We start from the raw sequence: 27,367 nt of genomic DNA, 5'->3' as shown, positions 1-27,367 counted from the left end.
ACCGTAAAGCTAGACGTGTACTTGTCGCATTGTTGTCATGTAGTTTCATCAGAATCGGGAAATGAGTGTTTACAACTTTACACCGAACTTACCGAGTGCTGCCTGTCGTCCGTATAACGTTAATCGTTACTAATGTGTTTAAGGAACAATGTCGTCGAATTTGATGTTAGATTTCATGAATCCATCGATGATGAATAAGGAAGCGGAGGATATTTCCATCGATCAGGATGGAGAGTGGGGTGAGAAACACTAAATATCCTTGACAGTGCGACAGCTATGAGGTCTGCGAGAGCTGCTCGCGTAAAAGTAGAAAAAAAAAATGAATTAACAAGACTATCTTACAGTATCTGTATTATGACGTGACCTAATTTAACTAAGTTACTGGATCTTATGTATAACGTCACTCCAAACGTCGTCGTGTTCGTGGGTTCAGTTTATAATGAACTTTATTTACATATATCAACATACTAAAAGAGTTTTATGAAGCAAGTTAACGCGAGATGTTAAAGTTCATCATTATAGATTGTTTTGTTGAGCAATTATATGTAATAAGTAGCTTTATATTGAAAAACTGTATTTGTTATTAATCTTAAATCTACGTATATACTTGGTTATATATTATATATAACGAGATTTGACGAAATTATTCGGACTTCCTAAATAAATAAATCAGTGTAGGTTTACTGAAATAACGTACCTGACGTCCAAGTCAAGTTCATCTCGCCATTTTGTGCTTCTACTGCACATGTTTTAAAACGTTTTGCTGTGTGTTTCATCTTTATTTAGTCTCTTTTGGAGTTAAAATATTATCTGTAGCCCGAAACGTCTGATTTTCTTATAAAGGTGTTATAACACTTGTTTTTGTCTGCTCTTTATAAGAGTAAAACCTTTCCCTTCGAGAAATGAACCATGCTTTTATTTGATTTAAACTCTAGTACTGTAGTAACCATGGTTATATTTTGTAAGCATTCTGTTTCTTCACTTCACATGCTTGTTTTCTTGTAGATATCAGTTTGTTTGATGACCTGGATGGGCTTGGTGATGCTGATGAACTCCTACAGGCGCTAGTGGAGAGTGTCAGCTATGTAAGTCAATCCATATTATTTCATCTTTACATAAGCGAGTAGCTGAATTTGACTGTCTATTGATGTTTGTTGGTTAGCAGGAAAATATTTCAGCATGATTTTAAAGCCTCTTTTCTCTAGGACAACCCTGCCACTGACCTTAACTTTGACATTGGGGATCCAGGGTGGACCCCAAATGGCTGGAGAGAAAACGCCAGCCCTCCATCTGGTACTGAATTTTAACATCAACTGTTTATTATTATACATGGCAGTACAGATTTAATATTTTTTACATTTGTTTAATCATTTTTTAAAAGACACATGGAAATAATAATATTGTTATTAGTGTGTTTTGCAATATATTAGTCATCATTTTTGGGTGTGATCCTGTTTCATGCTGTTCTCTGTGTGTTCTATCACAGATGGGGATGTAACGGCGAACTCACTTTCACCGAACCACACTCTCAGTTCTGTGTCCTCGCCAGCTTCAGTGGAGCCGTGCTCCCCATACTCCTCTACACTTGTGAGTTAAGCCACGCCCCTAATGCAAACAGTCCCTTCTCTGCACTCTGAGATTTGTATCTGATTTGTCAGGGTGTGATACGAAAATATGTTTCGGGCTGCTTCTGTCTCCACTCGGTTTTCTGTGAACAGCCACAGAAAATCGAACATGGTCACTGTTTTGTTGCATAGAAAATGTATTTTTATACTTTTTATAGTTTATACTCTCTTTTTCCGTTTTTTTTTCTCCCATATTTTATTTTTTATTGACTGGTATATGTTTTTTAAACAAACAGTTCAGAATTTCTTTATATTTTGTATGACTTTCTTTTACGTTAATGGCTATATTCACAGTTCTATTAATTGACAAAGGATACTCTGAAACGGATAGATTAATGGGCCTGGTGATGTATATACATCAATACTCTATTATTTAAGAATGTTAAACTATTTCTGATCTATTAAAATAGATAGACATATAAGTAACATTTGATGATGACTTTAGTTGTCACTTGCTCATTCAGTGGCCAGATGGGTTGTGTTTGGACTGCACTGATCCTGCCAGCTGCCCTGATTCAGAGATCAAGATGGCACAAAAACGCACATACACCCATGTGAATTAGGTGTCTTATTAAGACTGCATTGTGTTAACAGATGTCTTAATCGCCTCTCAACACATCATCAAACTAATGAATCCATCTCTCATTGAGGTGTGTCCAGGATTATTTTGGAATAGGTGTGTTGACAGTTCAAGGTGTTATAGCAGCGTCAAGCTGTCAAATTCAGTCAAATTACACAAACACATTATTTCGGTAGACATATTTACATTCTGAAGCCAACATCCCATTGTCCCAATGTGTAAATAAACACCACAAACTCGGTTCCCTCTCCTACCAGTAAATGATGCAACATCCTGTATGAGAACCAGATTCAAATGCTTAAATGTATTTGTCTGGGATTTTTGCCTATGGGAGGACTGTTGCTTTAAATCATGAGACGACTAGGTTTTATGCGACTCTACTTATAAATATATATATATATATATATCTGTTTTTCTTCAGGATGAGGTGCATTCTCCACTGTCTTGGAATTCTCAACCCTCCCCGCTCTCTGTGTGCTCCGACTCCAGTGGATTTTCTGAGATCCCCGTCGAAAAGAAGCCACCTAAGAGGACCAATCAGACCCTGAAAGGTATATGAACCACATTCATTCATGTAGCATAATTTAAACCTCTCTATTGTCTAGAGTAATTTGTATTATTTTATTTTTGCATTATTTCTAATAGAGAATTTAATTTTCTCACAGCAAAGCCTCTCCAGGCAGCTAAGAGACCCATCCAGACCAGCACCAAGGTTTCCATTCAGCCTAAACCGCTCATTACCGCACTGCCCATCACCCATGCTGCAGCATCCCTTCAAGCAAAAACAATCATCATCCAGCCTCTTCAGACCACAATCCTCCAGAAACCTTCACCAGTCACCATTCAGCCAGCACCCTCTGCAGGTAATGAACGCATTTGCCAAAAAATGTCCTCTGCTCCTGCATTTAAAAACCAGCAGATGTCGCCAAGCAACAACATTTTTGTGCTATAGGTGGCTGGCTGTTTCTTTTTATCTTATGGAGTCTGTCTTCAGGCGAACTAGATGACTGATGTTTATGGAATATGCATGTGTTTTGTTGCTAACAAATCTTCAATATTCATCAAATTATGTGTCCGCAAAACTCAAATTCTTTAGCGTCCTAGTGCAGTCTGATGAAGGAAAGCTTCCTTGTAAAGGCAGTATAGAACTATATAATTGGAACATTGGATATTGGTGTATGATATACTTTACATGTGCCCTATCATGTGACATAGCAAAATGTAGAAGACAAAGTGGTAATATTTTATTATTTCTATTATTAATATTTCTAGTGAAAATATAAGAGAGCTAATGAGAGTTTTAACTTTATTGGTAGTTTTTTCTAGATTTTTACTGTCACACCATAAGAACACGTTTACGGTTTATTTGTCAACTACCCATATACAGCTCTTGATGTAGTCTACTATTCCTATAAAAAAAATGTTTCAATTTTTTTTCCAGTGTCCCTTATATTTTCATGACAGTCATCAAGGAAAACCTTGACATTTCAGGAAACTTTTTTAATGAAAAAAGTATGCTTTATGAAAAATATTAAAGTCCTTACAAGCTTAAAGCAACACTTTGTAATTTTTCGACCTTAAAATAATGTCTCTAAAATTATTTCACTTGTAAAACTGAACTCTTAACCAGACGAATTCTACTTCCACTGCTACATGAGCAGCCTCATAGCGGCTACAACCACACGCTGTAAGTTCTGTGTTCGGATCGGTTTACACAAACCCCGCCCATCCCCTCCCTGCAGAAGAGCGCCTAATGGTTTCCAAACAACGTTTCTGCATTCGCCGCTTCCATCAGCTTAGTCAACCATTTACAAGTATTGCGCTGCCCATGGGGAAGCTTGTACAGCGACAGTATTTACAACACTGGTATCAGACAATCGCGCTTATCAACCACATGGGGAACATGTGAGCAAAAATTCTAAAGTGTTGCTTTAAAGAATATTTTAAAAAGATTACTATACTTTAACAAAGTCTTGTTACATATTTAGTTAGTATAATAAGCAAAGAAAGATATTTGTTTAAAATATGCATAAAAAAATGTCATAGATTTATGACATATTTTTGTCTTATACATATCTACAAGGGATTGAAAAAAATATTTGCCCAGGTAAAGTATTGAGTGTATTAATACAGTGCTTTGCAGAATGCGGTTATGGTTTTCATTTTGTTTTTGAAGACTATGAACTTTTTTTGTTTGCAATTATGAACTTGTTCATTCAATCTAACTGTAGTGAATTTTGTTTAGTAGATGTCGGTTTTCTTTGCAGACTGTTCTGATGAAACGGGTGACTCTGTTTAATGTTTTGAGTATGTTATACTGCAGCTGTCAGGTATCAAGCTCCAATATCTGTTTCCTCAAGCCAGTATAAACATTTACCTCACACACCTGGAAACAGCAATAGAGGACAAGAGCAGCCTCGAGTCACATTCAGTAATCTTATCCTGTAAGCGTCTTATCTGGACCGCTAGAGACCTGACTTTACAAATCACTGTACTTTAGTTGGTCCAAACAATCACTTTTCACTTCATATTTTACAACAGTGTGACGGGTCCTTTAAACAGAATAAACCCTGTTGTGTCACTGCTGTTTGGTTTATAAATGTTACATTTCACCGAGGACGATAACATTTTGCCCTTTTTGCTGTTTTTCCCTCAGAAGAACGAGGATCTCTGCCGCAAGCAGTAAATAAGTAATGAACCCTCTGTGTCAAACATTGTGGCAGTGAACTCATTGTGTTCTGCATCATTCATTTTTCATTTTGGCCTAACACCGAGGTTTAATTTGAGAGGTTATTTGTAGTTTATTTGAAGACTGATGGGTGAGTCAATGGGAATGGAAGTTGTTGGTAATGACCCCTGCAGGGTCCTTGCAAATTCCTCGCCTTTAATGCAATGCCAGCAGCGACCCGTCACGTCTGACAAATTGTGTTTGTGACTGTTACCTGGGGGGGTGATGTTTTTGTTCTGGGTGAAGGATGGTGTTTGGCACGACAGTTTACTTTTTGGTTAAACTATTTTTGAATGTTTTATCCGTGCTTTAACCTGAGGCATTACTTTCAAAGCCTTGAGATTAATGGAGGTTGTTAAAGAAAGGCAAAGGGCAAAGAAAAATAACATGGACTCTCAATACATTTCCCATAGTTCATACTATCAAATTCCTTTGTAAATTGTTTTAAAGTTTAGATTGGAGACAGTTTAGATGTAAAAACTACCAGTGGCTTGACAGTCTCTTTAGAAAGTTTTTGGACATGACTGTCTGTGTTTTGTCTCTCAGGTCGACCCATGTTGCTAACTCAGCCTGCTCAGGTGGTCCAACTGCAAACGCAGGCAGTGACAACGCGTGTGGTCACCGTACCAACGCTTGCTCAGGACAGACCCGCAACAGCCTCTCAAGTGGTTGCCATGACACTCTCGAACTCCACCCCTGAGGATGATGTAAGTTGCTAAAACTTTGACTCCATCATTTTTTAAATCTGTTATCGTGCAGTTCCCTTATGTCCAGATCTGAGCGAAAATGTGTGTGTGGCCTGACAGGGCTGTTGTGAGGATTCAGTTTTATGGAAAAGTAGCGGTTTAATAGACAATGTATGAGAAACGTCTGTGGTGTTCCAAATAAATGTTTTTGGTGTCAGACTTGATGTCATGATTAAAATAGGGGGCCATGCAAGCGTTTTGTTCAACTGGGAATTGATTAATTTTACTCTACAAGATTTTGTGATGGGAGTGTTTTGCTGTCGTGATTATCTCTAACCCTAACCCACACTTACGTTTTCATTGAAATATATTTTATAGAAATATTTAGTACTGAAATAACTAACCTTCAACTAAATGATATCCTGAAAACGTTTTCTTTCAAACTGTTTAATTCACTGTAAAAATAATTGCTTTCACTTTGTTTCTTATTGGTCAATGTGGCAGTATGGAGTTCTTTTTTTTAATTTCTTAAACTTGTTAGTAGCAAAACTGACTGGGAGATAAATTTCTGTCAGTGTGACAGGGTAACATGGCGGAGATTAATAAAGGAATTATTGCATATAATCAATTGATCATAGAGGTTTAATTGGGAGACTCCAACCAAAAATGAAAATTTAAGATCGTTTCATACCTGTATAAATTTCTTTGTTCTGATGAACACAGAGAAAGATATTTGGAAGAATGTTAGCAATTTTCATCCATAGTATGAACATTTTTATTACTTTTTGTTTTGTTCTGAAGAATTAGTTTTTAGGAAAACAAATCTTTAAAAGTAGCACCTTTGACTACTATTTTATTTTTCCTACGATGGTAGTCAACAGTGTTTTGGAACTGAAAATACCTAACATTCTTCCAAATATCTTTCTCTGTGTTTATCAAAACAGAGTAATTTATCCAGGCACGAAATTACATGAGCGTGAGTAAATGATGACATAATTTTCATTTTTGGGTGAATAATCCCTTTAAAGCAAGTGCATGACTTTCTTTCTGACACTTAAAGGTATACTCAACCCAAAACGTCTGACTTCAACAATTTATTCAACAAAATCAACTAAATTAATACATCATTTTTAAACACAAAATTATGTATTTTGAAGAATTTAGGAAAGCAAATACTTCTGGGGCACCTTTGACTTCCATTTTAACTTTTATTCTATAGTAGATGTCAATGATGCCCCAGTTGCTAACATTTCTCCAAATATCAGTTGCCCTTATAATTAGAGATGCACCGAGAGCAATTTTCTTTGCTGATTCCGATTTCCGATTTTATTATAAGAGAAACCTGCCGATTCCAATTTTATATCCACAAACTATAATTTTCTTCAGTACACATTTTTTCATTGTTTTATATTATCATTAGATAAATTATTGAACATTACAATTTCCCTTAATACAGTTCTACAACTTGCATTAAATTACAGAATCTTCTCTTGCCCAAATAACTCTTAAATTGAAGAAACTCTGTGACTAAAATGAGTATCAATCATAAAATATAACTAAACTTAATCACTTAATCAACCTTTTTCATATTTGTACGCTCACAAAAGTCTAAGATAACAATAAAATAATTCAACTTTATTCTTGTCTGTTTCTGTTTATGAAACTATCATTGCTTTATTTATTTTTTCTGAAATGTATAATAACTGGTCTTTATCTTGGGTCTGTAGTTCTAAAAGAAGTGGGTTGATTTTAGCTGCCACTTCAATAAAAAGTTACAAATCTTATGAGTGAATTCTACCTATATTTATTTGTATTTGCCCATTTTTGTGTTTGTAAGGAACTCAATCAGATATATAGCACAAATATTGTTTAATTTATTCATTTTTTATAGCTTGGATTTTTTTCAAGTCGTATTGAATGTCATTTTACCTCATTGAAATGACCATAGTTTTAACATAAGATAATTAATCGGGTTGAATGGAATTTACACTTGTTTTACACATAGTGAACGACTTCAACATGAGTTTAGCATGTGTCAGACTTTAGCATCACAGTTAGCATGTAGAACATACCCGAAGTAGACGGAGCAACGAAGGTGAACAACTGGACAGTCAAAAATTGTGTGTGTGCGCGCGGAGACTCGCGCAATTCGGTGGAACCACGCAGTCACGAGCGTAAATGAGCCCTGAAAGACCGCTGTCTTGAACGGACGTTTACTTACGTATTTGACGTTATTGCCCGCGTCGCTGGCAACATACGATCGGCTTCGAATCGGCAAGTAGTGAGACTGACCAGCCGGTCACCGGTCATGGCCGATCATGCGAAAACCGGCCGATTCCGGTTACTGACCGGTCAATCGGTGCACCTCTACTCAGAATGGCAGTTCCTAACATTTCCCCAAATGTTCCTTTCTTTGTGTTTAACAGAACAAAGAAAGTTATACAGGTTTGAGACAACAGCTTGGGGGGAGTAATTCATGACAGAATTTTCATTTTTTGGGGTGGAGTATCCCTCTAAATACTGTAAATACAATGATCTTGTTTGATTGACTGGACAGATCAGCATCTGGCTTAACCACTGGCGGGACTTCTTGTTTGGCTTGAGCAGAGTTTTGCTAAACTTTTTTAAAACAATCAGTATTTTTGCAATTCTGTTTGGTGCCACTAGAGGCACATAAATGACATCAGCAAATCAAGAAATGTAGAAAGAAAACAACTGCTTACAAACATGATGGGAAAAAGACTCGATCTGTCTTTGATTGTATTAACTCACCTAATGGAAACCATGTGTTCTTCCAGATGTGCTGTCCTAACCATTAGTTAAAAGCATCTTTGCAGATGTAAGAAATTAGTGTGTTTATATATAAGAGAGGGAGAGAGGACGGAGAGAGAGCGAGAACACTGGTGTAGTTGTGAAAAAAGGATATAAATAGAGAATTATAGGTGAGAAAAGCATACGTTTGTATAGGTTTCAAGAGGGATGGTATCCGTACAACAGTCATTCCTCTATTCTTTCTCCAAATATTCTTCAGGGTTAATTACAAACCCAATATTTTACTGGACATTTGACATTCTGATTATGTAAGATTAAAACAATGAAATAACTTTTTATGTTTGTTTTGTGAGTGTGTAACGCAACTTTCAGTCCTAAGCAACAGTCTCACAGTGAGCTCATGCACTTATTATTTTCCATTATTGTAATTCCCCCTGTAATTGATTCTTCTGACGTCAGAGTTCAGGATTAGTCTCAGATTCCTGTAGGTTTAGTGCTGTTTTTTCCACTGTGGATGTTATTACAGGTTCAGTTCGTGGAGCAATTTCCAAGGTCTCCGAATGAAGAAAAACAGAGCACCTGTCTATACGTTAAGTCATGTGTAGGTGGGTTGAAATGATGCAGTGGTGTAGATCGGACCATTTAACCACGGTTGCATGAGAAGCCAGTTAAAAAAGTTTTCAAGATGGTCCTCTGGGAAGTGCTATACTTTTGTGAACATTAAGTTGAATAAAAATAGCTCCGCCTATTGTGAATTCTCGTTGGTCCATAATCATTCTCATTCTACAAACATAGATGAGTATTAAACTTTAAAGTTGTGATTTTGCGGCAGTGTTGTAGCTTGCAGTGTGATCAAAACGTAACTTGATGTTGGAATCGTGCGTCTGATTTATTGTTTTACACACATGCACTCCAGAAGCTGACGGCACAAGGTAAATAAATCACATACTGTATCTACTGTATTTTTGGGCAGCATTTATATTCAAACAATTTATGTAATTGACTTCTTGTGCTATCAAACACCACCATGTCATATTACAGCTGTGAGTTTAGTCCAGATCGGCAGGATATCCACCCGTATCTATTTGTATCGCATGACGGTATGCTCAGTATTCACAGAAGCGGTATGTAGCACATACAGTTTAAACAGGCATGTAGTACAGTTGTAAATGAGCGATAACTACTCCCTTGTTGCACTACTGAATGGACCATGTCTATGCAGTACACACGTGGTTAAGACCCTGGTGTATTTCTGATTTTGAGGCTTGACACTAAAACCGTGATCCATATTTAAGTATTTAGCAGATTAGTATAAGGACAGCTGTGCAGCAGCCCTATGCACGTGGGTCTAGTCCCAATCTGCACATGTTTATATCGTAGTTCAGGGTGGTTTCACACGCAGAGCACAACGTATGCAGTGCACACAAGTTGTCGTTTAGACTCGGTCGTGAATGTCTAAACCGAGAAGTAAAGAAAAACAAGTTCACACATTTATAGCAACAGTTATTGTTTCCCTATAACCCGGCGGTTTCCCTGTAAAATTCAGATCTGCTTTGAATGTTGCAGGTTTGGGATTTTATTATGGCCTGGAATTACAAATTACAATGTTTTGGAGAACTTCAGCGCTGTAAAATGATGTAAAGACTTTTGAATGGTCTGGAGACCTTTCAACGCTTTGGGGTTTGAATTGCCTGTAAATGCTAAAGAATAGCCGAACAGGTTAGTGCGTCAGCGATGATTGTGTTAGACAGATTTGACATTTAGGGAAATAAGATGAATGGTTTACCTCTGTAGTCTCAATGTCTGTTGGGTTTCAGAAAATAACTATAGCAGAGATCTTCTGTTTGCTTCTGTTTTTGTCTTGACCTTAATTCTGAGCTCCGGCTCTTGGTTGGTGTATTTATTGCACTCCTACGTGGCAAACGCGCACATGCCTAAACTCTCACATCGACACGCTCTCTCTCTCCGAGTCCAGAAGTAAATGGGACAATTGCAGTAATTGTCTTTTTTGTATTTCTTAGAATTTGTTCTAACCATGGAGGTCTATATTTCCTGAAAAAAACACATCCTTTAGCATTCCCTTTCATCTCACTAGCTGTTCCACTGTTGATGTCTTTTTCCAGTTGGTGCTTTTTTAGGGGCACTGCGAAAGATTTGGCACTAGTAAAATATTCACTAGAATGTAATGAAATATTTGTTTTTGGGTGGGTGGTGTAGCGACGACATTTACCAGCATGGGCCAAACCCTGACATCTGTAATTGATTGTGAAAATAAAAATGTCAACAAACCCTTGTCACAGTCAGCAATGTAATTACTGCCATTTTATTCCTTTGTAAATGTGTTTATTGGCTGTATGTGTTGCGTTATAGTCAATAGAGTATATCCCCCAGTTATAAAAGCAAACAGTGGGTTGTATGAGGATAAACCTTATCTTAAAATCCCATACACAATAAATGCCAATAATTTAGCGTTAAACCAACTAGATTAAAAATGTCAGTCAAGTGCAACCCCTTCCTGACTTTTACGTATTTGTTTTTTTTCTTCCAGCACTGATGTCATAGGCATGCAATAATAAGGCTCATTGAGAATGTCACAGTCCATAGATGGCTGTCGAGTGTTTGTGGGGATTTGTGTGGGTTTGCACAGCTGTGGTTTAACTATGACTTTTTGTGGTTTGACTCAGAAGAGGTTTGGGGTTGAGGGTTAGGAACTGGAATCCAAAAGTAAATGTGGCAGGTGGGGCAGGTGTCCGGGAGTGTACGGTGTGTGTGACTGTTTGTGAGTTTGTGCGCAGTGGGATGTTTGAAACAGCTGAATGGTGATGACTGCAGAGCAGATTGCATGTAATGCTTTGTTATGGCAGTTTAAGATTAATGACCTCGGGCAAGTTAGTCTGCGCAGCCTAGGGAGGAATTCAGTTTCCTGTCTCAGTATACTTTAGTCTGGAAGAGAGTTGAGTCTTGGGCATTTAGGGCTCACACTACATACTATTGGTAAACTGAAGACTGGCCAAGCAGGTTATGATCAATTGGGAATATTTGAAAAATATATCTGACCCGAATTGAGTAAAAGATTCACAAAATAAACATACTATTGTCTGTTGTCTATTAAAGGTCCAATCAGAGAAATTTAGTAGCATCTAGGGGTGAGGTTGCAAACTGTAACCATCTGCTCACTCCAACCCTCACTTTCGAAGCACTATGGTGGCTGACACGGAACAGATGTCGTAACGTTTTCGCTTCTTTGCCAAAGGAGATAATGTGTTTACTACCTGTTCTGTAGAGCAGTTTGTCCGTTTAGGGCTACTGTAGAAACAACATGGTGAATTCCATGCAAGGGGACTCGGGGTGTATGTAGATAAAAATAGCACATTCTCAGATAATAAAAACAAAACACTTAATTATGTAAGGTCTTTATACACCTCTGAAGACATGGTTATGTTTATTGTATTGTATTTTGGTCAATAGATCCTCCAAAAAATTAAGTATTTTTTCATCTGTGAAAATCCCAGCATCGATATGAGCGATTATACATTTGTTTAGCATATTCTAAGCTCTTTCTTTAAGGACTAGTTGAATGATAAATCATTTATTCACTCGTATTTAAGAACACAAAAAATATATATTTTCAAGACGTTGGTAACAAAACAACATCGCTCCCCATTGACCTCAATTGTATGGATGCAAACCACTGAGGCATTTCTCAAAATATCTGCATTTGTGTTTATCAAAAGAGAGTCATATTTTGGCTTAAAACCAACACAAGCATGAATAAATGATGACAGAACTTTTGTATTTTTGGGTGAACCTATCTCTTTGAGTGACCCTCTCTCAGATGTTCACAAAGTGAAATGAAACCAATATCTCATGAAATGTCCTCGATTGTTCCTGCAGAAATCCGTAGCAACACTGATATTTGGTAAGTTGTGCCAACATCCCCCAAGGTCTCTTAAACCATCCGGTTCCATCGCCATGGTGATGGCACCCCCTCATTCCTGGTAACCACATTTGTTGTTGATTCCCAGGCCCTGCTCATGGCCCGTTTCCCGGTTTTCAAGTTTTTCTTAGGAGATGGGGGCACAAAAGGCTCATGGAGATCCCAGATGTTTAATCAGCACGGCTAATAGGCCAGAGTCTTAATATGGTCTGGCTGTGAGAACCGTCTATGTTGCCACACCTCTCTGACAGTCTCACACAGTTGATGGTCTCTGGCTATATTCTATTCCATTGAAGTTTTCTGGTACGGGTGGAGTCTAGACTGGGTTGCGGTGTCATTTTGTCCTGACCCTGTTTATATCAGCTGCTCAGTTAATTGGGTTTATATTTTGTTCCAGGAAATTGTTAGAGTTGGACATATTAATTCATCATTTAGTTTCATAGTTTATAGTGCTTGTGAATAATATGTCTGGGCCCTTGTTATGTCTGCATAGACAATAGTGTTTGAATCGTTTTTTTATAGGTGCTGTGTGTAATTTTTTTAGAGGATCTATTGACAAAAATGCAATCTAATATACGTGTCTTCAGAGGTGTATAAAGACCTTACATAATGAAGTGTTATGTTTTTATTATCTTGGAATGAGCTATTTCTATACTCATACACCGTGGGTCCAATTGCATGAAATTCGCCATGTTGTTTGTACTGTAGCCCTAAACGGACAAACTGCTTAACCGAGTGCGTTTTATAAGTTAAATCCGTTATCTCAACATCTTAGTCCTGTGCCAGCCACCGTAATGCTTCGAAAGGGGGGGAGGGGGGGAGTGAGCCATTGGCTGCATTTGCTACCTTAACACTAGATGCCGCTAAATTTCCGTTGTGAATTTTCTTTATTCGGTTGAACATCTGTGGTTATCTGAGGTTCTCAGCTGGTGAGAGGTCATGTAGATGGATGCTTCAACTGCGTGTTTCCAGAGGAATGCAGATGAGACATGCTTCAAATGTCTATTTATTCCAGACTCTTAATGAGCAGCAAAATATTCTTGTATGTCTTGAATCGAAAATAGGGATTTCTTTCCGTCTCTTTCCATGCACCAGTGCAAGTTCACATTCCTCTACAATAGAAGGTGTGCCAGATGTCTTTTTGCTATATTTTCCCGCTGGAATGTGTGTGAAGAGGTCATGGAAACACATTGATGTTGTCCAGCATCTCTTGATTTGTCCAGATCAAAGCTCGGGCTACGGCAAAAATTCAGGATCCAAGTCGCAATCACTTTTCTAATTTACTTGCACTATAAACAATCGTCTTACAAGTATGACTCATCAGTGCCACCAAACCGTCTCGTGACACCATCGTCCTGCAAGATTTGTTATCAGTGTTTTGTAGATTTATTCCTGACCAAGATCATGTTGCATGTAACTTTGCGAGAGTGTCCTGACCCCATGAGCAAATGCTGGTTGTTGTCTAATTTCTTTTCTTTCTCTGTCCAGTCGAGTGGGTGTCGAAGGCAGCAGCGCATGATCAAGAACAGGGAGTCTGCGGCAATCTCTCGGAAGAAGAAGAAAGAGTACCTGTTGACCCTGGAAGCCCGTCTAAACATGGCGCTGTCAGAGAACGAGAAGCTGAAAAATGAAAACGGCACGTTGAAAAGACAGCTGGAGGGGCTGATGAGTGAGGTAGGTGTTCATCATTTCAACTATTTGATCTGATCGGACTGTAATAACATTATTTGCAGATCCAGATGAAATTTTTTGTTTAGTATTTAAATCATATTAAATATTGTTATGTAGTCTGTAGTTTGTTATGTAGTCTGTAGTTTTAATTGAAGCCTTGGTTAAGGATTGTCTATTTTATAGTTTTTTCTTCATTCATTCAATCACTTACATTGTTTCTTGTCCTTTTAGAACTCCGTGCTGAATGCAACAGCTCCTAAAAGAAGGGCCGTGTGTCTTATGGTGGTCCTGGTCTTCCTAGTCGTTAACTTGGGTCCAATAAGGTTAATTTTATTATTTATACGATTAAAATCATTAGCATATTATTTCCATATAAATGGAAAAGGTCGGAAACGATCGCCCTTTCAGTGTGAAATATAACTGGTGCAGAATTTGATTATTTGTGTGTTTGTTTATCTGGATTTAGTTGGTTTATTTATCCAAGCACCTTGTAATTACATCTGATGAAACAAAGTGTGTAATTTAAAGGTTTTAATAGCTTGCCTTGTTCTCTTTTGCCTTCTTTTGTGTCCCACCCAGTCTGCTTGGTGGAAACCAAGAGTCCACTTTTCCCGCCGCCCCTTCGACCGGTGGCCGACACCTGCTGGGTTTTTCCGTAGAGTCTGAGAGAAACGTGGAGTCAAACATGCCTGAGACTGATCCCTCCAATGTTGTTAACAGGTAACACTTTTCCGTAGTTTCTTCATTTGCACAAATATCCATTTCTTCTCATTGCTATGTGTGGGGCCGGACGCACCTGAGGCCCTCACCTATCAGAATCTATACAGACCATTTATTTTTCAAAACACCAGAGCACAGGTGGTGAGTGACTATGACCAAATGTAGTGGTAAGAGAACAAGGCTCTGTTGTCATGTCTGTTTCGCACATGAGTCTGAAGTAGAGAAAATGGGCAGCTAACTACGTTTGTTGTTTTATCTACCCTGGGAAATGTTCTGAAAGGTGATTCTGGGTTTTTATTTCTATACAAAATTGCTCGAACAACATGATATTCACAGGACAAATTACCCACATGAAACGACAGATATTTGAAGAAATGATTACTTAAATCTGTCTCTTTGTTTTCTTAAACATTCATCAACCAGGTCTAGTTGAATTTGAGGCATTTTACTAACGGGATCATGTTTCAATTGGTAATTTTCAGAGTTTTTTGAAGGTTAAACAGGTGACGTTCCGCAAGTCCAACTTTAAGACCCATTCAAACTTTGATAATTTTAATGTCTGGGGTGTTTTTAAGAGCTGTCTCATGTGATCTATTCGTACAAACTGTGTTGTTGTATCTTTAAAAGACTTTCTAGGTCTGGACCTATCTGGGGAGAAGACCAGGAAATGATATTATGCAATTCAGCACTGGAAAATAGATACAGTACATATGGGTATAGACCCAGATGTTTTATTTTCCATGGGGGTTCGTGGACACCTGCAAGAGCTTCCTGTCAAATCTCCAATTCATTAGACCATTTCCACAGAGCACTAATGTGTTTTTTCTGCCTTGTGCATTTTTATTTAGTTTTGATAGTATGAGGAGCAGTTTAGTCTACGGTCCGAATTCATTTCCTCCATTAATGCTTGAGCCCATAGAACGCACTCCAATGGCTCTCCCACACACTCTTCCTTCGCCGTAGTCTGTGCTGCTTTGTGTCAGGAAAGACTTTGAGAATCAGATCCAGCCTCCCTGTGCTCCAGGCCCGCTCTCCAATTTCAAGCCATAGGGTTTTCCGAAGCGATTTAAATTAAACTCCAATAACCTACAGTTGCTACTTGTAGGCATACAGTACACCTATTGAACACCTATATAAAAAAATATGATAGTGATAATTTCATGTCTATATTTTAAGCTCAGAATCGTTGTACTTTCCCCAGTGCGGACTTGACACTAATCGTTCATAGTTTTCATTGACAGCTTCCGTGTCTTCCCATGAATACGATAACAAGAAAAGTACTGTCGTGCTTGCTTACATCCATTTTTTGTCTTTGATGTTGTTTTTTCTTTCTCATAGGTTGGAGGATGTGGGATCAGAGCAGAAGGCGTTGATGGTGGTAAAGAGGGAACCTCTGTATTTTCGAGATCCACCTTCTTGCCAGCCGCCCGTCAACAGGACCAAGTGCATGAAGTCAGTACCAATGACAATACCACCCTCAATGTGACATTCAGATGTGTATTTAATAGCTGTAACCCGCTGTTTGGTTGGCAAAGTTGAACCAAAACCATCAAGTTAACATAACATAAAAATAATGTTAGTCAGTTCACATCTGTCTTCAATTATTTTAACGGTAATTGTCAATTTGTCTGGTTCTGGACAGTGTTGTGGGAAGTCGGTTTTAAAGTTGAGAGCATCTGGTGTTCATGCCGCAACTTTGCCCATCTGATATGATCTGAAGCGAGAAGGAATTTTCATTGTTTACACTGAACTATAAACATTTGAGTTCTTGTCGATATAGATAATTGTAGCAATGCTTCGATCAGCATTCCAATATGCGATTGACCTTATAAGCATCTCAAAGTTATTTGCTGTTGTCCTCAATGCTTTTCATACTTGTGTTGTTTTTGCGCTCGGTTATGAAATTTTAAAGCGCACACACAGCCCAAAGCATGCGACTGCAAAGCTTCAATTTATTGTTGGCCACCTCATCTTGTTCAGCCCGAGATGTCTCTGTTATTCATTATTACAGGATAGCAAATGAACTAAGGGGCTGGGTACATCGCCATGAGGTTGAACGCACCAAAACCCGTCGCATGAGCAACACTCATCTCAGAGGCAGAACCATGCCGGTATGAACCATCTCTTTGCATTTTTCATTCTCACGCTCATTCACACTTTTGATAACCATGACAATTTCATTTCTTCCAATTAAAATGTATTGTAGTTAAAAACTCAACGCTATTACAATTCACACCTTTGTCAGAGAGTCACCGACAGGTTTTGACAGGTTGGGAGATTGTCCAGTGCATGGACTGAAGAGCATTTTATCTGAGATTAAGTGTGACATTCGTCTCTCTGCCGAAAGGTTGCACAGCTAAGAAGCACCAGGATTTATTTTCTTTTAAATAGGTCTTTCTAAATGTTTACATTAGCGGCGAGATCCTTCTTTTCTCTCTGTCTTCCTCCATCTCTTTCACTCCTTTAACGCACTCTCTTCATCTCGGCCGCTCACTAAGTATAATCCAGTAGTCTTGGGAAAGTAAACAGCCCTCTGCCCTAGTCGGCTCAATCATTCTGTCGCCTCTCTCTTTTTTCCAGTTCACTCTACCAGCGAGTGAGTCAGTACTTGACTATACTTGTGTTTATGATACTGGTTTCCAGGCTCACAAGCTTCTAAGTGAACTTCTTTAAAAGAAAAGAATAATCATGTGAGAAATGTAATTGAAGTTATTGTTACTCGGGATGAGGTCAGATATGGCAGTGCTTAAATATTTTCCCACAAGCGTCATTCTGAATTAACGTGAAGCAGCCCAGTTTATGCACCATGCAGTCAGAATGAATGATCAGGTTGCTCTTGTTTACTTTAGTTTGTTATCGTTTATTTTTATCAGTGGATGTATAGTGAGGAGAGGTGGATGGACAGTTTGTTATAATTTGGGGAAATATGTGCCCAGCAGGTTGATGGTTTAAAAGGATGCCCGGCGTGAGAACTGTCTGCTTGATGGGAACTACACAGTCATAGTTTAAAGAATAGTTCAGACAGGTAATTCAGGTCTCTTAAAGAGACACATACACTGGTATTAAGTTTTCCTAATTTTGTTTTCGATAGTGCTGCACTTTAAAGAATACATAACTAGGGATTTTTAAGGTCCTTCTTTGGTTACAACAAGTCTATGTACAGAGGTGTAAAAACACTATTATTTCGTAATAACAGGTAATGATTCTCTCCTTACTTCTTGACTGACTCTCAAATTCATCGATTCATAGGTCTAATCCCCTCCTTTCCGCTAGCCTAGTCCGATGTGATTGGTCAGATGGTCTAGTCTGTGGTCTAGTCTGATGTGATTGGTCAGATGGTCTAGTCTGATGTGATTGGTCAGATGGTCTAGTCTGCTGTGATTGGTCTAACGCGAATAAGGCTCACGAGCTACAGTGTTTGGGGCAGAAGAGTGAAGTTTTCATGGACATTTTTAACAAAACGTAGGCGGGGACTATATGTTGTGACGTAAATGCGCGGCGGTTCACTAATCGGACTAAGTACGACTCGTTTGCATGATTCAGGCTCGACTCTTTTTTTTTCCAACCCAATAACTTTGTTATTCATTCACTTGGCAGACTGCTTACTTTCAAACACGGCAACATTACACACTACATGAAATGTCCTTTTCATGATTTCATGTTATGTACTTTTTAATGAAAGTAGCATGTTTATGTGTGAAGATAGCAAGGAATACGCAATGTCACACAAATAACCATTTGCTCAATTGATCTTTGTTATAATTCTTAACAGGATATTACTTTTTTCTTTTGTTTGTCCAACAGAAAGTTGTAGATAAACCGGTTTCACAGATAGTGACTGAGATCCAGTACAGGGATTCATCTGAGAAGTAAGTTCATTCAACTTGGAGCAGGAAGGTTACGTGCACACGACACAGACATTCGAGGAATTTCAGGCATCGGTTACAAAACATTTTGTCAGTTGTCTGTGATTCAGGTCAAACAGCATTGTAGTTGTGAGGTTCAGTAATGTGCATTTAAAGTGTACTCCCTCAGAATTGACACATTCAAACTGTGAGCATATCATTTTTAAAGTCCAAAATCGTTTCAGTTTTAAATATGTTCCTGATCTTATTTTGCTTGATTTAGCAGCGCATGTTTACAAAGTGATTTGTCTTTATAATCTTTCATCAGAATATTCTAACTTTCACCTTGGCTGTAAAGGGTATTGACTAATGTTAACCCGTGACCAATAGATATTTCGGCAATGATATAACCATCATCATAGAAAATGATGAAGCTATTTTTAAGTTTTGCCAAACAGCATAGTTTGACTCTGAGATGATTTCCAGGTCGAGCCCAACTTTCAGCCTCTACGTCTCTTAACATAGCTTCATCAAAAACGTGTTTCAGGAGGTAAATACTCCTCCACAAACAACTATAATTTCACATTAGGTTTTCCATTTCAATGCTTTTCACAATCCAACCAATTCCCAAAGGATAAAATCAGTCTCAACATACATTTATGAAAGTTAAATGGATTTGATTGTTATTACAATATTGAGAGTAAATATTGAGAATGGATTTATAATATTGCTGTTTTACACATTGTAAGATTCACCCTTTGAAATTCTTGTTATTTGTTTAACTTTGTCTGGGTGGGCCCGCTTGCTTTCACTCAAGAGTAAATCAAATATTTGGCTGCTCGTGTTTGCCTGACCTCAGCAGTGCGTCGTGCCAAAACTTAGCATGACTGTCATTCTATTTCAGCACATTAACAATAGGGAAAAGGCCACATTCACACAGGAAAAATATGTGTTTTATCAAGAGATTCATGAGAACATTCATGACTTTAACATCTTGTTTGTTCTGCATTGCAGAAATAAAAACTATCAAAAACATAGTTAAACATTGACATGGTTTCATAGTTCTTATGTTTTAGAGTTCCGTATGATTTTAAATACAATACAGAATGTCTACCTCCTTTATTGTTATTAAATGTATTAAATATATAAACGGTTTTCATGCCAGTTCTTATAGTCAATGTTTGATGTGTCTGACGTCTATATAGGAATCCCAGCAGTGAGCTGCAGGTGTACTACGCCCCCCACCGCACCTACAATGACTTCTTTGATGAGCTCAACAGAAGAGGGGACACATTCTACGTGATCTCTTTCCGCCGGGTAAGCTGACCACTCTCTTTGAAAGCCCACACAGCATCATAATGGGACACATGAGACCGTTGCACTACACTTAAGTGCGTTATAAAACTTGGGGGGTCTTTTTAAACTTCTGGTTTTGCTGTTTGTAAACTATTGTTCTTGTTTAAATAAAAGCATACAGCGGTTTTCACATTTCTTCCATGCCAGTGTTAGTCATGCTTTTTATATAAACATGTATGTGCAGTGAGGTGTATTTCACACGTTAGCACGTTTGTAGATGAGAACATGCATTTAACAACCTGTTTTTAAAGTTATGCAGTTCTTAAAATGATCGTGTAGCACTAGCTTCCATGCTAACATGCATACAAACATGAGTTTGACATTTTATGTTATTCTCAACCTCACTTGGTCTCAAAGTTTTGGGCATCATTTGTTTAGAGTGGGACACTGTTTGTCAGGTCATATTTATTGTGTCCGAGCACAAAATCCCTCATCCTTCATCCGTTCAATATTTTTTCTGCGAATGATTTTTCCCCTTTTCTCCGTACCTGTTTCTCATTATACTTTGGGACGATGTGAATGATGTTGGACAATGTATTTTCAAGTTTTCTACAAATGCTTTTTTGTTACAAAGGGAACACCACACCCATTTTGGGGAAAATACTCCATAAACACATTTAAAATGACCGTAATATAACACATTTCAACGGTTTGTATTGGATGTGATGATGGATGGCAACCCGTCCTTCTTTTCTGGCATTTGTTGAGTGCTTTGGGAATCACTATTGTATTTTAACAGCAAACAGGACTCCAAAACTTTTTTGTGCTAACAAAAAAGGAAATGACTAATGTTGGTGTAAGCATTGTAAATCTTTCTTTAATGCTCACATTTAACATTTTATTTCTTGGTACTGTTTATCTTGACTTGATTTAAGGACTTGAAAATCATAGTTGTCATTGTTTTTAGTCTTCATTTGTGTCAACAGAAATAATTTCCATCTTTGACTAGTTGAGTCATAAGACATTTCGTTGGTTAAGTCATAGACAGTCATGTTTTGGTTGTTTCGTTTGGTCTCTAGGTATGTTCAGTCTTTTTGAAAGTCTTTCACAGCATTGATCCATCGCCTGTCAGAAATTTTCTCAGATGGTGACCCTCAAGGACAAAGCCTTAAGGGCTCGGACAAACTACTCTTCAAAGCGTGTTTCGTAAACAGATTATCTTCTTTGGCCAAGAAGCGGCAACGTAACAACATATTCGTCCTGTGAGAGCCGCAGTAATGCTTAGAAAGAGAGGGGGAGCGGTGAGTGAGCCGTTGGTTGCAATTTGCAGTCTCACCACTAGATGCAGTTTGAGAGCCCAAAAATTTGATGGAACATGCATCTTAAGGGAAGGTAGACCCCTTAAAAAATGAATAAAAGAGGTTTAATTGTTTCAGGTTTTATAAGACCTCTGAGAGCAATGAAACATCACAGAGGAAATGGATTTTTATCTTTTAATATTATGGACTTGATTAGTGTTGTTTCTGCGTGTTTATATATTTTGTTTCCTGGGTTTCTGGGAGTGTTACTCAATAGGGGTTTGCTTTTCTGCTTTTATTTATTTTATAAATGTCTCCACTGAATTTGAGATGAGGCCTTGCATCTTTCTCTTGACTCTGTTTGCAAACTAATCGTATTTATTCCATCTGATCAAGCTCGGGGAACTTCTGGAGTTTAACTGCAAACGTTCCAAACCGTGCTAAAGATGTTTCCATTTTCCTTCTTATGTAACCCCATCATGATATCCCCAGCTTGCAGCTCCAACTGAGCCTGTCACACTTTTGACTTGGCTGGAAGTCCCTTTACTGGCTGTGGGATGGATACCTCATACTGTTCGGCACACGTCATTTGCCTTTCACACTTTCTACATCTCTATTTTTCCACCTTTGTCGGCACTAGCTTTGGAGGCTTCATTGGGTCACCTACTGTGGACTGTTCCAAAAGATCTGGTGCATTTTGAAGCATAAACTTTGCCCACTTAAGACCATTTGGTTTGCGTGTAAAGCAATCAATAACAGTTTTAGCTTTTGCATGCGGTTACTCAGTGGGATTAACATGTTTCATACCCCAATAAAACAGGGATGGAAAAACATATTTAAGGGATAGTTCACCAAAATGTAAGAATTATTTTACCATTTACTCATTCCTTATCTCATTCTGAACTGGTATGGGTTTTCTTCTTCTGCAGGACACAATAAAGTTTCTGTGCAATATTTATCAAATAACAAAATGCACTGTGTGGGGTCTACAGCATACTTGTCCACCAGTTTTCCTAAGGTATACGTTGTCACAGTTGGGTGTGAGGATAGACTTATGGCCAACTCTGTGGAATTCTGAACTATAGGGTTTTGTGCAGCCCCGTCTGTGTTTTAAATCAAGAACAGCATTAGACATTCATCTCCTCGTGAACTTACATCTTTTGTACAGTAACTAAAGATGTTATTGAACGCCAACACGTTTGATAAATTCTGCCCTCTGTCACTAAAATCACCATCTGTGACCTGTCTTCATCTGTCCCCCAGACAGATACGTGTGTATATTATTTCAACTGTAGGAGTGTTCAGTCTGTATGGTTTCTGTCTTCAGCAAATGTGTGTCCTGATAGGAGAACGTCTCCGATTGGTACCGATGACCATAAACGAATTTCTTACTTGTTATAAAGGAATGTGACATTTTGCTGGCTGTCTGAAAATTCTGAAAATCCCACTAGCAAAATAAACTCTTCTCATGCTTGTTATTTGGTGGGTGACTAATATCTCTTCCTCTCTCGCTGACAGGATCACCTTCTTCTTCCCGCCACCAGCCACAACAAAGGAAGCCGTCCCAAGATGTCTCTGGTCCTGCCAGCTATGAATTATAATTCTAACGGTAAGAGGAAAGAGCTGGTGATCTAATTTTCTAATACAAATAAACAACAGGACTATTTTTTTGACTTCCACTAACCTTAAAGGAAAGAGGGTGCCAAAGATGTTATGTATAGATTTAGTCTTTATCTCATTGGATTAATTTAGACTGCAGATGATGGTTGATGTTAATTCATTTTACAGTCGTTCATTTTAGGTAAGGGATAACGTACAGCCAGAAGGTTGTGATTGAAAAATAAACCCTGACAGGGTGATCAGGACACAATGTTACGCAGCAGAGGGCTTAAACTAACTTGGAAAGCGGCCGTATTTGAGCCTGCGAGGTCACAGCAGATTTGCTGCGTATCACGTACCGTGTAAATTTGCACTCAAGTTTTCCCATCACTTTTATTACATTTCTCTCCCTTCTTTTCTTGGCTGTGGTCACAGTATCAGATTAGATTATCTCTGTTCTGATCTCAAGAACGGTGACTAAGGGAAATGCGATATCAGACCTTCAGGGGTGAACAGCTTTTGTGAAAGACAGTCTATTTTCCCCATCTATTTTTTCTATGGTCATGTTGGTAGATTCTCGAAGTGTGCTTTAAAAGACTTTGAACGAGATGGCATGCTGAGTGTGCTGCTCTTATAACACAGCATGGTTTTTGTACATTGTCCAAACATGGTACTTGTGTCAATAAGCATCAATCAACCTTCAACACGGTAAAAATCCTGAATTCCTCTGGAATTCCTGAATTGCCTTGTTGACATAAAACTGGTGGATGTTAAAGCTCATAAGGTTTAATTGTTTATATAATCCAAATCTGAAAATTGCCTCTTGAGAGGACAGTTTAGCAAAAGTGTACATGTTGATATAATTTTTCCAGCTTCATCCTGTTTTTATTTGGAACTGCTGATTCAAAGATGGCTTTCATTTGGTTTTTATAATGAAAAGAAGTTTTGGACAGTCTAGTTTTCAAAATCGCCGCCAGGTGTTTCTGTTCTCGTTGTAAACCCTCAAGATGTTGGGTTTAAATCAGGTTATTTTTCACCACATGTTAGGCAAGGATGGCGAGAAACATTCTACATGTTGTTTTCTGGTGTGGCCCATTTCCATCACGAAAACAGCCCAAACAACAAAACAAGGGCTTTTTGGTTCATCTTCCATCAATTGCATTTTCATGTTTTGCAAAAGAGTGTTTGGTTTGGAGTTGTTGCAGAGCCCTGGCAGTTTCGTTTGTTCTGTTTCCCAGTCTTCACAGGAGTTATGAGTCAGCATTCAAATCATCTGTGACCTTGAGAGAAGATCATAATCTTTCTTTGTTTGCTTGTTTGCTGCATGTTGTTGAAGTCCTATCAGTGAGGTACTTTTTGGTCTTGCCCAAAAATGTCATTGCTTATTTTTTTAAAAAGCGAAGTTAAAATGTTAATGCAGTCACAGTGGCATTGATACAGACTTTCACTGTCTGGTTCTCATAGGGTCTTCCATGGTTAGAGGTCATATCCCTGATCCAGTGAGATATCTCTCACTCAAAGGAAGTTTGGCAAGAGCCTCAAAAGCCAGTTTTTGTAAACGTCCGTGCACCCCAGTGTCATCAGGAACTTGCTTAGTCTCTTGAGTGTTAGATTTTAAATGTATTCGGCATTCGAGCAGTCACATTTCAGATCCAAAAGTATTCCCCAAGTGGAAAGCCTTTGAGAACGGAAAACTTTTCAGAGAGATTGGAAATATAGAGATGTGATGAGGGAAAAAATCATATAGAGTTTTTGATGACATGCACAGCTGAGCAGTTCAATGTCATTTTATTGCTTGCAGTGAAATGCAGAGATGACTGCTGTAACCCATCATTTATGATGGTTTCTGCAGCCCTGTTCAGATTTTTCTATAAGCATCTTCAAACACAAATTCTGTGACCGTCTGCAGTTAGAAAGAAACTTTTCCTGAGTTACTTCAATAACAAAAAGTTTTGATTACCAACAAAATTCATAACGTATTGACAATAATAGTGACATTAAAAACCAAGATAACAAGTTGTTCCAAATCATATCTTTGTCCTGATGAACACAGAGAAAGATATTTGGAAGAATGCTTTTAACCAAATAGTTCTCCAAATAGTGAAAAGTTGCTTAATAAATTTCTATGTTTTGTTTTTACAAAACAGAAGATTTTTTAAAGAATGTAGGAAAGCAAACTGTTCTGAGGCACTTCTGACTACCATTCAAAATTTTCCTACCATGGAAGTCAATGGTGGCCAAGAACTGTTTGGTTGCAATCATTCTTCCAAATATCTTTCTCTGAGTCCATCGGAAAAAATAAATGTATACAGAATACATTTTTATTTTGTGTGTGATTCATTGACCAAATCAAAAGGCAAAATACTAAATTAAAGAATAATTTAACTAGTAAAATAATTTATTTTAAAAGATAAATCAATTGTCATTGTCAATTCTTTTGGCCATGATAATCTGCTGGTGGAAATCTTTCATCGTAAGAAGCCGAATAGAGATTGGAACTGATGAAAATGGGGAATATAAAGTGCCTTACCATATTTTACTGACAGAAAAAATAGCCCAATCAAATGCACAATCCAGTCTTTCAAAGTGACAGATATTGGTTATTTGTACTGCGCGTGACTAAGATTTTCATTTCAAGAACCTGTCAGAGATGACTGTTCAGATTTTAAATGATGGTTGTGGGTGTGGATAAAGAGCTCATCTGGTCAACTGTTGGTATGAAACGTAAATCTGTTCACCAGTTATGGCTGGAAATGTGCTTTAGGTTGACCTTCCCTGATGCTGTCAGGATAATAAAGTTTTTATCACGACTCAAGCGAGTCAAATGACTTTCCTGCTGTCCATATGCTCTGCGTGAATTTGAAGGTCTCATGGTCTTCTTATAGAAAGGTAGATAATACAGCATCTGCAGTGTGATCCTTTAAACTGTTTTTTAACAGTTTCTTCAAAAATACCTCACAGACCTGCCGCCTGTGTTTGACAAGAGGCTTTTATGAGTCTGTCAAAACATGGGAAAAGAAGTTTGAGCATGACCTTGGCTTCTAGCGATCTGGAAGATGAAAGGGCTTCCAACTGTGTCAGTTTATGCCAAAGCATGATTTATACATTGTCTCAACCCTTATAAGTGTTTACTCTTTTTAAATGATTGTATGTTTACTATATGATAAGAATATATATAATTTTCCTTCGCTTTTTAAGTACATTAGATTTTGTAAGTCAGTGCATTATTGCCCATGGAGAGATCCATTACTTGCTGTTTATATTTTCAATTGTAGATCAATTCTTCATAATATCACATTTATTGCCAAAGATCATAAGAAAATACCTCTCACGTGGTGGATGATCACAGGGATGTTTCGACTAAAGTTCCTTAACTTAAGACCCCATTTTGCTTCACGTGGGAGTCATCTGTTGTTTATTGCTTTGTGAAAACAAAGGCCAGCATGTGACTGACCTCTGTGAATCATCTGAAAGAACACCCTAAAATGCCTCTTAACCTCTTGCCACCCAGCATTCACCTGCATTACCTTCACACGAATAGTCTATAAGCACAGGCTTGTTAAATTACATTTCTGGGTGTTTTCTCATTACAGATAGCGTCCTTAAAGACAAAGAGTTTGAGGTGATGATGCAGATCGACTGTGAAGTCATGGACACAAGGATCCTCCACATCAAATCGTCTAGTATTCCACCCATCTTGCGTGTCAATCAAACGGATTCTATATATCACCCGGCCCCCAGCAACAGCCAGCCCGCGACCCCTGTCGGAGTTCTGATGGGTTCCTCTTAATCCAGGCAATCTTTCCACGATAAATGCAATCTTGCCATTTTATGAATTTTGTCTTTTTTTTGGGACTGGTATGATACAAAATAAGTTAGACTCCAGTCTTATTCCTAAACTTTGTTTTCAAAGGCTTCTTACTGTTACTTTGATTTCGTAAAAATTGCAACACAGAACAGGTTGTCACACCCCTTTTTATGTGTCTTGAGTGATGTGCTTCACTTCTGTTATTTGTGGTAGTTATCAAGGAAATTGTCTTTGATTTTGTTTGCACTGTTTTTGTTGCTTTGGAAAATTAACTGAAGTGAATATTTACGAAATTTTATCATTAGTACCAAGCTTGTTTGGTACACAGGTAAGGCCTTTGTTTAATTCTACTATCTTCACTGAACCAGCATTGGCAGCGAGCCTTCTTTCTATAGATGTGACTAGCGAATAGAAAAAAATATAGAAAGCAATCTTTTCATTTAGGACACTGGTGTATTTATATTTCCAAAGAAGAGTGTTTAGGAATATATTTTAGGATGTTTAGATAATTGTTTTGACTTGTTTAGTCTCTGTGGGTTAATAAGAGCCATTTAATTTTGCCATTTAAATGAAATGCACCTGACAAATATAAGTTTTGCCTGATATTTCCTGTTTTATTGTATTTACCATGATTGAAGTTGAAGTTTTTTATTTCCTTGAATCCCCTTTTCCCGCAATAAATATTTTGTAAAATGTCTTGTTCTCATATGACAGAAATGAAAGCAATTTTGTTACAATGCAAAGAAATAAACACTGGACAAATACTAGCTCAAGGCTGTGAGTGATTTGTCTATATTTTGCT

The 27,367-nt window shown here is 37.9% G+C and overlaps 1 protein-coding gene across 1 annotated transcript; it reads left to right on the top strand.

Moving 5' to 3' along the window:
- On the top strand, positions 1-27,332 carry atf6 (activating transcription factor 6). Its single transcript, XM_056764321.1, has 16 exons — positions 1-239; positions 1,006-1,085; positions 1,206-1,293; positions 1,487-1,587; positions 2,627-2,756; positions 2,871-3,068; positions 5,480-5,640; positions 13,817-14,002; positions 14,231-14,322; positions 14,579-14,719; positions 16,058-16,171; positions 16,731-16,830; positions 18,524-18,588; positions 19,770-19,881; positions 22,677-22,767; positions 26,351-27,332. Exons 1-16 carry the CDS (start codon positions 149-151, stop codon positions 26,545-26,547), a joined length of 1,947 nt encoding a protein of 648 aa, XP_056620299.1. The 5' UTR covers positions 1-148; the 3' UTR covers positions 26,548-27,332.
- Positions 27,333-27,367: the final 35 nt, after the last annotated feature.

This window comes from Triplophysa dalaica, chromosome 13 (genome assembly GCF_015846415.1).
Source record: "Triplophysa dalaica isolate WHDGS20190420 chromosome 13, ASM1584641v1, whole genome shotgun sequence".
NCBI lineage: Eukaryota > Metazoa > Chordata > Actinopteri > Cypriniformes > Nemacheilidae > Triplophysa > Triplophysa dalaica.
This window is presented reverse-complemented; position numbering and strand designations above follow the sequence as displayed.

Bases quoted from the DNA above. Each gene is read 5' to 3' on its own strand.
- atf6 (XM_056764321.1), top strand. From the start codon at position 149: ATGTCGTCGAATTTGATGTTAGATTTCATGAATCCATCGATGATGAAT. The intron at 14,003-14,230 runs GTAGGTGTTCAT...TTGTCCTTTTAG, and splicing joins TGGAGGGGCTGATGAGTGAG to AACTCCGTGCTGAATGCAAC. The intron at 16,172-16,730 runs GTCAGTACCAAT...TCATTATTACAG, and splicing joins AACAGGACCAAGTGCATGAA to GATAGCAAATGAACTAAGGG.